The 11,166-nt window shown below is 36.8% G+C and overlaps 1 protein-coding gene across 3 annotated transcripts in view; it reads left to right on the plus strand.

The window, feature by feature from the left end:
- SMARCA1 (SWI/SNF related, matrix associated, actin dependent regulator of chromatin, subfamily a, member 1) overlaps positions 1-10,921 on the plus strand; it is an 81,966-nt gene extending 71,045 nt beyond the window's left edge. For all 3 annotated transcript variants that reach the window (XM_040999465.1, XM_040999464.1, XM_040999463.1), the window contains 2 exons: positions 9,014-9,124; positions 10,192-10,921. In XM_040999465.1, coding sequence (XP_040855399.1) covers positions 9,014-9,124; positions 10,192-10,263 — 183 coding nt within the window. In that variant the 3' untranslated portion in view covers positions 10,264-10,921. The remainder of the gene's footprint in view (positions 1-9,013; positions 9,125-10,191) is intronic.
- The last annotated feature ends 245 nt before the right edge of the window (positions 10,922-11,166 follow it).

Consider the following 11,166-nt stretch of genomic DNA (forward strand, 5'->3'; position numbering starts at 1 on the left):
TTTTTTTTTTTTTTTTTGCCAAGAGATTTAAATCTCTAACCTATGTCTTCCAAAAACCAGATATTAACTACATAAGAGATCACAAAGTGAAATCTTTTTTTTTTTTGGTTAAAAATAAAATTACCTTCTAGAACATAGACTTTCTTATTCTAAGGCATATTAAAAGCGTGCAATAGTTTTTTATATTTAAACATTTCAACTGGAAGCTTTGTTTTTCCTCATATCTCTCTTCTAGTTAATGAATTTTTTATTATATTTCAGGATTTAGAGTTTAAGTAATACGTTATTAATATTTTAAATTACTTCTTCTCCCCTCAGTTTGAATGACTGTTCCTTTCTGTTGAATCATATTTACAATCTAGGAAGAGAAGCTGCCACCATTGAAACAGGCTATTATGATCCTGAAACACAATAAAAGCAATTTGTTTCGTTGAAAAATCTGATCTTACAGAGGGGATCATGGATCCCTTAGGGTGTCACTGTGTTTGAATCAAAACCTTACCCATGATTAAAATTGGCCTACTAAAACAGCTATCTTGAAAAACTTTATCATGTTTAAAGATATCTTTTCTTCCTTAGAGATACCAGTAAGTAGTGTGAAATACTTATTAGAAAAATGCAGAAACCTTAGCACTGTATTTTATTCTGAGATCTCAAAGTACTGAATTCATGGCTTCTGACATAACTAACAGTCATAAAGTGCCTCAAGGCATGAACCTCTACTTTTAAACATGCTTCTCTGTGAAAGCTTTCAACGAACGACTGAAAATTTCTTTGAGGCTTTTTTTTTTCATTTAAAAGTGCTGGCTATACAAAAGAGAAAATGAACTTCAGTTCCATTTCTCTGTACTAAAAAAAGATTGTGATTTCTTTCTCTGAGAACTTGTGTGATCTTTAAGTACGTAATCAGCCTCTATTGAACTACATAAACAAGGAGGAAGGATGTGATCAATTCAGATTTCTTAAGCTTTAGAGCGAATGAATCTGCCATTTTATTTCTTAGAAGAAGATCTTAAAATGGAGTGTGTCTAATCAAAAACTATCAGAATTAAAGGGATCTTTAACAGCAACCACAAGAGGAAATGATATTACTTTGGATAGTTGCAATTCCTTTATCAATGTTGCTTCACTAATTTTCAGGCTATGCCTTTTAGGTAATGGATGTCCAAGCACTCTCCCTGTTCATTTATTAGTATTCTGATGTGACTTGAGATTTGAGAAGAAAGTGGAAAATCTAGCATGTTTACTACTAGAAAGGGTGTGTGGAAGAACTACCCAAAGTTTAGTGACAATCCTTGAGCTTCCTTACGGCTAAATACTACTTAACTAGGAAAAGCAGAATTTAATTTTCTGAGATTAAGACTATCTCTTGATGTAATCCTGCAGTGTATCTTTTGTAGGATTGTTTCGGTATAGCTTTAGTCTGTGTAATGGAGACTGTCATATCCAGATGTGAGGATACAATGCAGTGTGCATCTCTACTTCCAGACAATGATGGACTCCCAATGAAACTATTTACTGTATCTTGACAATAGGATGCTGGACTCTCTGCCATTGTCCTTGCCCATTGTCTGCCATGTCATGATGGACATATGACTGCATGAAGAACTATACTATAGTAATGATATAGAGGAACTCAATGAGGGGGAAGGAAATTGGGGAGGGGATAAGGGAAATCCCAGGGCCTATGGAACTGTATCATAAAATAATAATAATAGTGAAAAGAAGTAAAATTTTTTAAAAAAGATAATCCGACTTTTTAACTTTCTGGGGAGTTTTTCTTTTGTAGCCAGTTGTAGAAATTTGGTGTTTTCTGCCTGTGGCTTTGTAGGTTGGTATTGATTCTGAGTTAGTAGTTAGTCTCTACAGTTACCGTTTTATAGCAGGTTAAATGAGTTCTTTTGATAGCGTCTCAGAAAGAGAAGCACACACTACTGTATGCAATCTGATAAAAATTTCATGTTAGTATGGTTTGTTTCGAGATCACAACTTCATTATTAATGCGATGTTCCTTATTTAAAAGCAGGAAAATGAAGTTGCATATTAGCATTGGAAAAAAATGCTTTTAAAAAATATTGTGGTAGCTTTTGATGAACTTCCATTTTTTATCAGTTTATCAGTGAATAGTAAATGTTAATTAGGTTTTGGTTGAGCATAGTGTATTTTATAAATTATCTGTTCAGTCAGAAAAGAATTTTCTTTAGAGATACTCTAGAAAAGTGAAAGCCAAACTAAAAGTTTTGTTTTATACTCCCAGTGTTAGTAAAGCCTAGTCTAGGGACCCTCATAGGGAAAGGTTTCTCGTGAGTTTTGATTTTATGTGTTTGATGGTATTTAATAGTGTGTAACCAGTAATATTGACATTTTAGTGTATCACATGTTTTTCATGATTATTTTTATTTCATTTGAATGGGGGGGGGCGGAGAGAAAGGGATAGACCGGGAGAGAGAGAGAAAGGAAAGAAGAAAGAAAAGGAAAGATCTTTTCCATCTGCTGGTTCACTCCTCAAATGGGCACAATAGTCAGGGTTGGGCCAGGCCAAAGCAGGATCCCATCTGGTGGCAGGAACTCGAGTACTTGAGCCATCATTTTGTTGCCTCCCTAGCTTCCACATTAGTAGGAAGCTACAACAGAACCAGGCACTCTCACATCAGATGCAGGCTCTCCAAGTGGCATTTTGATTGTGTCTAATGGCCACCTTGATTATTACATTCTTAATAAAATATGAGAAATATGAATAATACATTATTAGTAAAATTGGTAAACTGAAATATATTGGTGATTCTTTAGAATTAAAATATTTAAAAATCTGCTATACTTTTCTTATGGGGATTGTTACTTCCTCATGTACTCAAAGGACTAGAATCGCTTTCCTGTCTTCGTTTTGAACAAACCCTAGAACAGGTATACACAGAGGAGTCAGTGCTTATATTTGCCTTGAAGGTTGGGTCAGAGGCGTAGCCTTCATAGAGAAGAGTGTTTTGTCAATAAGTCTTGAAAGACAACAAGGGGTCGTGAGAGACATGCGTAGCTGTAGAAACATATGTAGATAGGAACAGGGAGACCATAGAGTGATTTTGTTCTCATTGTTGTCTCAACCCGCAAGTGAATTACTTGGTTATACTTAAAGAGACCAGCACAGGAATTTTCCCAGAGTAGTTATTCAGTGAATGAACGAGTATGGAACTTCTATATTTCACTTTATTTCTAGCTTACAGATCTCTGCAATTGGAACCATATCTGGAAAGACTTTGAGGAAATGGACAAACGTGCTAGACTTCCTTTCTTTTAATTTACCTTTTTTCTAATGATAGACTTTGTTGATCTGCCATTTCTGCAGCTTTCATTTATTGTTCACTTTAAACAGCCAGTTTTAAATTTCATAAGCTTTATTATGCAGCTGTAGCCGTTGATTTAGGACCCTGAACTGTTACAACAGTTTGGTATACAATTAATGCATTTATGGGAGTTCATTTTAGGTGTTTATATGCATGTGTTGTTTTGTGAGGAGGTGTGACATAATGTTTGATAAATAACAGTGCTCACATGATAGCAGCCATGTGAAAATATCATGACCCTCGACACTAGTTTGAGAATCATAGCATGTTTTTTTCATTTGAATTGTAACTCACATTTAACTGCCCTAATGCTTGGATCCTGAGATTCTGATGCAGGCTTCCATTGCTGTTTGTTAGTGAGCCAGGGATTCAGATGTCTCTAGGAACCTGTGTACTCTGCTGCTTGTATGTGGGAGTGAGAGTGTCAGTGAAAAAGCAGTACTTTGGAGGCAAAATAGAGAGAATATCTAAAAGCAAAGTTGGAAAAAAATGCCTGTTTTGTGTAGGAACTGTAGAAGAAAATTTTGATCTTAACAGAATTTTACCAGAGGCACAAATGTGGAGTATAAGTCTTTTATTTTTCCTTTTGCCCCTGCCTCTTTCAGCTACTTTTTCAGCTGCTTTTTTCAACTACTCCCCACCACAACAGGCACAGATCTTCCGTCATTCAGTCTTAGGTAGGCTTAGTGTCTAGGATTTTAGTACATAGAAAATGTAATGTGGAGCCTCTTTAATCTGTTTCAATAAGTCACTTCAAGTCTACTGATGCTTTCTGTGCCTTTTGAATTGATGCTTTGAAGCCAAGTGCGTATCAGTGCAAAGGATATTTGAACTTGGTAGGCAGCAGGATTGATATTCACCACATGCTAAGGGGCAGCACCACTCATTGAAAACATTACATCATTTATTGGGGGCAGGGGTACATGTCCTAGTATCCAAAAGTTGAATTGTGAGTACTTGCTTTGAATAAAATCCTGGGCAGTTAAAATGGTGTGGAAAAACCAAGGCTGACCAATTTTGTTGAAATTCAGTCTCAAGTCTGTAGCTGAAAACAGGGGTTGGCAAATTGTGGCCTACCACCTATTTTTGCATGGCTAGCAGGTCAAGAATGAGTTTTATATTTTCAGTAGTTGGGAAAAAACAAATCAAAGCAGGGACACTATTTTGTGATGTGAAAATTTTCCAGTTGTTGTTTGAGTGGCCATGAGGACCTTAGCCACACTGGCAATTACAGATCATCTATACCTGTTTTCATGCAGCAGTGGTAGAGTTGAATGGCCGTGACAGAGCCTGTGTGAATTGCAGAGGCAAAACCTTTCTGCCATCTTTACTGGAAAACATGTACTGACTCCTGGTTTAAAATAATGCACAGTGAAAGTGGAAAGAAAGATATTGTGAAGCCAAGGGTGTGATAGGAGGGGTGTCCAAAAAGCTCATGGAAAGTGTTTTTCTGAAAAGCAATTATACCTAGATATCAAAGTTTTTCTTTTTGTAGCAAACTTATCATTTAATTCTATTTTCCATACACTGCTGGAAGTACCTTTGTGTATGACATAGTCCTTTATGAGATGTATGAATGAAGCGTGAGAAATGGGAGAGAATATTTAGGCTAGAAGAGTAGTAATTGTGGCAAAGATGTGGCCGCTGCCTTGCAGATTCCTTAGGAGGATGATTACATGGAAAAGGAAATCAGATTGTTCTCCATATGCTGGGAAACTTTGACCTAGGTCCAGTTGTTGAAAACTAGAAAGCTACAAGGTTTAGCTTTGCATAAAAGAGCTTTTTTAGCCTTCCCTGGGTAGAATAGCGAGCCAGCTCTGGGAGATAGTGACTACTCAATGACTGGAAGAATTCAGACAAAGCTGGGCAACTAAGTATCAAGGGATTGAACTATCAACTTAAACGATTTTTAGAAGTCCTTTCTAGGGAATGGTATGGTGGCCTAACAGGATGATCCTCCACCCACAAGTGCCAGCATCCCATATGGGTGCTAGTTCAAATAGCAACTGCTCCACTCCCCATTCAGCTTCCTGCTAATGGACTGGGAAAGTAGTGGAGGATGACTCAAGTCTCTGGGCCTCTGTACCCATGTGCGAGACCCAGAGGAGGGCAATGGGCTTCTGGCTTTGGATCAGCTCAGCTCTGGCTATTGTAGCCATTTGGGGAGTGAACTAGCAGGTGGAGGACCTCTCTGTGTCTCTTTTTCTCTGTAAACCTTCCATTCAAGCAAAAATAAATAAATCTTACAAATCCTTTCTAATCCTTAGAGCCTATGACTTCATGAATTCCCTCTAGTGAGAATCTATTGTTAAGGGAAACTTTTGGAGTACAAAATACACCTTTGATTATATTGCTTGTCCTGCTTTTTAAAAAAAGTGTCAATGGGATGCTGTGCTTGGCAGAATTAAGAACAATGCCTTAGTTCCTTGTTACTTTGTAAGTTCTGAGTACTTTGATCCTAACTTAGGTTTACCCATCACTCTTTTTTTTTTTAATATTTATTTTTATTATATTTTTTTTTATTGGAAAGGCAGATATACAGAGAGGAGAGACAGAGAGGAAGATCTTTCGTCTGATGATTCACTCCCCAAGTGAACGCAATGGCCAATGCTATGCTGATCCGAAGCCAGGCCTTGGGCCGTCCTCGACTGCTTTCCCAGGCCACAAGCAGGGAGCTGGATGGGAAGTGGGGCCGTTGGGATTAGAACCGGTGCCCATATGGGATCCCGGGCGTGCAAGGCGAGGACCTTAACCACTTGCGCCACCGCGCCGGGCCCTACCCATCACTCTTAATGCTGTACCACATTCCTTAAAAGTTGTTTCTCCAACCACTGGCCAGGATATGCAAACAGAAGACATACAGAAGAATTCTGTATTCAAATAGATTTGGGATGTGCTGATGCTCAATTTTTGTTTTGACACCTTGGGTGCTGAATGCTCTGAGAAGTCCTGCAATAAAGAGAGTTGCTTCACTTCTTAGCATTCTAATGTTTCCCCCACATCTGAACCAAATAAGATATTTTGGTCTGTTGCCACAGCTCTTGACATTTAAGACTACTTTTACGTTCATCACTGTCCTATTATTTTCCTTCTCATTTTTGCATCCCCCCTTTTCCTCTGGTGTGTCATTTTTTCTCCCTCCCACCTCATTCCCCTCATTCCTAAATCCAGTGTGGGGAAATGGGGCAAAAAAGAGCTAATTAAGCTACAGAATTGTGGAAGCTGATGTCCTATGAACCCTTCCTTCTAACCCCAGAAAAATAGGAAGGTAGAGAGGTACAAGAATCTGAGAGACTGTGCAAAGAGAAAAATTGTAGAAAGCGAAAAGTTCTTTTGACATGAACTTTCTCATAGTCACCGAGTTCTTTGTATGAGGGATGTGTGAAATGGCTATTTTCTCATCAATTATTGTCTTTTGCTATCATCTGTATTCCCACTAATCTAAGGTCTATTTGCTTTTTGCTTGTTAAACCTCTTGGCGAAGCATTAAACCTTTTTTACTGTAATGTAAATTTACAATGTTATCTTAAAAAATAAGAAAAAGAAAGTGGGGATGGGAGGTAGCCAGAGGAGGAGGAAGGGAAGGAGGGAATATCGTTATATTCTTATAACTGTATCTGTGTTAAAAGCTAATTAAAACTTCAAAAGCACTTATGAAAAGAAGTCATGGTCTTGTTAATTTGTCCTTTTCCCTTTTGATTTCCGATTTTAGATAGTGTTCTTTTTATGATACCATCTGTTTAGCTAGGGTAAAAAATGGAGTTGGTCTTCCCAAAAATGTGACAGAGACCTGTGCTGAAAAGGTAACATCCTTACTCATCCATTACTTGATGCCTTTCTCTAGAGGGTAGGTTATTTTTCTGTGTCTGGAGTACTTAGTGACAGGTTAAAGGGAATAAAGAACTCCCGATATCGTCTATTTATAATCATTTGGAGACATGTAACTTCCCTCTACACAGACTGTCTCAAAGAATTAGTTTTTTCTCCTGAATCATGCATATAAACCAGGAATATGTATCTAAAGATAAGTGCAGTCATAGGCAACTATTACTTATTGAGAATAATAACAGCCAGAGGGTATAGTTTAATGATTCAAGAATAAGCTTCACATGAAGACTCTATCTAGTCTCTCTAGAAACTAATGGTCAAATCTCATCAGGGTCAACTTAGCCCTTTCTATAATAGATAAATTAAATAACATGCTGCTTAACTTGTATGTGTATTATTGAGGGAAGCTATGAAGAGCATTTAGTCTGCATATGAAAATGTTGTGATTGTTTTGTTAAGTAAGGAAAATTCTAGTGTTAGTCTTCCTAAATTATTTAATCTTGGATAATTGTATGTAAGATCACTTTAATAGATAAGCAATAATTGATTAGTGAGCTTTTCCTGGCTAGAATCTTTGGTTGTCTGCCTTTTTTAGAGCTCCAATTAACGCAGAGAATGCTTGGATAGTTGATTATATTTCTGTAGTTAATGTTTCCTCTATTGCATGCCATTTTTCTGGATTTTATTTGGAAAAATAAAACTCTATTATGAGTATTTAGGAAAACAATAGCTGTTTTATCAAGACTGTTAGATTGCTCAAGACCTAAATGTTTATTACAGACAATTTGGAAAACACAGGCTGGTACTTGTATAAAGAAGAAAATAGAAGTTATCAGTGGTCCCACTCTGATAGTTAGCTGCTGTTAGTTAGCTACTGTCAGTATTCTATTGCTGTGTATACCTACCTAATATAAATCTGCGTATTCTCTTCACATTACCAAAATTTAGGTAGTCTCCAGTATCTCCCTAACACTACAGTAAACATTCTTTTGTAAATCTTTGTGTACATTTATTTCCATCAGTACATTTCTATGAATGTTGGCTTGGCTCAGCCCCAGCCATTGTGGCTGTCTTGGAGGTGAGCCAGCAGATAGATCTCTCTGTGTCTTTTGCCATGTCTTCATAACTTTTTAAAATAATAAATATTTTATTTTAAAAAGTGCCAAATGAGTGAGTGAATCATATGATTCAGATTGCCTTTTCTTTAAAGATTTGTTTATTTTTATTGCAAAGTCAGATATAACAGAGAGAAAGAGAGACAGAGAGGAAGATCTTCCATCTGATGATTCACTCCCCAAGTGACCACAATGGCAGGAGCTGAGCCAATCTGAAGCCAGGAGCCTGGAGCTTCTTCTAGGTCTCCCATACGGGTGCAAGAGCCCAAAGCTTTGGGCCGTCCTCGACTGCTTTCCCAGGCCACACCTGGGAAGCTAGAAGGGAAGCAGGTTTAGAACAGGTGCCCATATGGGATCCCGCCACCCATATGGGATCCTGGGCGTGCAAGGCGAGGACCTTAACCACTAGCTATTGCGCCGGGCCCTCAGATTGCCTTTTTGCACTCAGCATATTACCTTAAGGCCCATTCCTTGTATGTGTCAGTAGTTCTTTCCTTTCTAATGCTGAGTAGTATGCTGTGATGTGGATATACTATGGTTTGCTTAATACTGTTGAATGGCATTTGCCCTGCCTCTTATTTTTGGTGGAATCTTTAATATGCTATATGAATGTTGTTTTCAAACATCCCAGTTCTGGAAATTCCACATCACAGAAATGACACAAAGAATTGTCACCTGTTTAAAGAATATGACTGGACTATGGGAGTGAGAAAGTTTTATTGTTGCTTTCAGGAATTCCAGAGACGCTGCAACACTCTGATTTCATTGATTGAGAAAGAAAACATGGAGATTGAGGAAAGAGAGAGGGCAGAAAAGAAGAAACGGGCAACTAAAACTCCAATGGTAAAATTTTCAGCATTTTCCTAACTTTTAGGTAGATCCCATTTTTTTTTACATAATTAAAATACCTATGCTATGTTTAATGTCATAGTGATACCTATTACAAAAACTGGTTCTTTGAAATACGAATTTGTTTTGGACAGAAAAAGAATCACAAGACAACCATATGTTCCCTATTTGTTTATAGAATATGATTAAAAATTCCCTAGCAATGGGGCTTAGTAGTTAAAATATTTCCTCATGGATCTAGGCAGAAGTACAATGCAAATTGAATCCTTTGAATGGAGACTGATGAAGGCAGGAGAAGGGTAGGATGGGATGGGATGGGGTGAAGTAGAAATTGGAAGTTCTGATTTGCTCAGACGTGTTTTCTGCTCTTTGTGGAACCAAGTGTGCAAATGCGAACTTAGAGCAGAAACTGTTGAACAATTAGATAATTTGATTTTAATCCCGTAATATTGCTTTGTATGGGAATGATTTAAAATACTCTTTATTAGATCCTACTCTTTGGGTATCATTAAGTAAACTGCCATATTTCATCAAATCTAAGATGCCTTCCCTTGGTAAGACAGCATTCTTTTATATACCACCAAGAAAAAAATGCTGCCAAAAAAGAATTTGTCATCACTTGTGAGCTACATCCTGATTTCAGAGATGTGAACATGTGACAGAAATGTGCATCATAGAAGATATGAAATATGGTATGTTAAAACCTGCTGGAAATTTTTATAAGATGATACACTTAAGTGAAATTTTGCCTGGAAAACTTTGAGTATTAATCAGTTCTTTACGATAAGAGTACATTTATAATACCATGTGTAAGTAGATACTTGATGACTATTTTTGATGGCTATTTTATGTCTTTTTGTAAAAAGAAACATCTTTGAAGGTTATTTTACATTGGGTTATATAGTTTGTGGGACTATATAGAACATTAACTGTGAGTATAACACTGAAGTGAATATTCATGTTAAAATTTTTTTGATGCATTTACATCCTAGATTTAACATTGTTGGGCCATTTAAATATGTGCATATTGGAGCAGAACATTAAATCTGTTTCCATTTTAGTCACAGAAAAGAAAAGCAGAGTCAGCTACTGAGAGCTCTGGAAAGAAGGATGTCAAGAAGGTGAAATCCTAAAGCCTAGAAATAAAGTTTTAAGTGGGAAACTGCTATTTTCTTGTTCCCCTCTTCAAATGCTAATTGCCAGTTCCAGTGTATTTATGGTACTCTGAGAAAAAAAATCTCTTTGGTTTTGATTTCTTGCATATTTTATATATTTTACAATGCTTTCTACCTGAAATGTGTAGCTTTATATTTTATGCATTGTAGTATTTTTGTGTACTGTATTTTGTGCATTTCATGTTTTCATCCAAATCTGCTCAGTCCTTGTTTTTTTGAAGCTTGTGCTGAGGTTTTAGCTTTTCTATGTTTTATATGCCGCTGCTTTGAAAGAGAACCTAGATTCTATAGCTGTATTATTGTTGTTTCATACTTTAAATTTATATGGCTGTGGAAAAATGAATTAAAGTGATTTGAGGAGAAAGACTTTTTCACTTCTTTGTTGCTTTCTTTTCTATTGAGTCTGGGCTTGTATGTGTTGCTGCATACTGTGATTAGCATAATAATTGTTTCTTTGAGGTTATCTAAATATTTTTTTTTCCTAACGGAATAAAGGGTGAGAAAAGAATTATTAAAAAAAAAAAAGCTCATATTTGATACTGTGCTTGCTGTCAGTATGCATTACATTTAAATTATTCTCTAAATATTCAAGTGGGAAAATATAATAAAGAAATATCTATAAGAAATTTAATTATTTCCTGTTTTTTGTGTGGTAGAAAGCAGCCGTGTTTCCTGAATCGCGTGGCTCGTTGTTGTGTATTTGCTTGAAAGTTCAAACTTTGCTTGTCGACTGATGTGTGATCTTCTGTCCCATTACGGCAGCTCAGAGGAACCTGGGTGTAACTTGCAAGTTTCTTTCTGTTTTTAAACAACTAAGACTGTGCCATGAGGCCTGTGCACACAGGAGGGGTTTCTATTCCC

The sequence above is a fragment of the Ochotona curzoniae genome, unplaced genomic scaffold (assembly GCF_017591425.1).
Source record: "Ochotona curzoniae isolate NIBS_2020 unplaced genomic scaffold, NIBS_Ocur_1.0 scaffold_1852, whole genome shotgun sequence".
NCBI lineage: Eukaryota > Metazoa > Chordata > Mammalia > Lagomorpha > Ochotonidae > Ochotona > Ochotona curzoniae.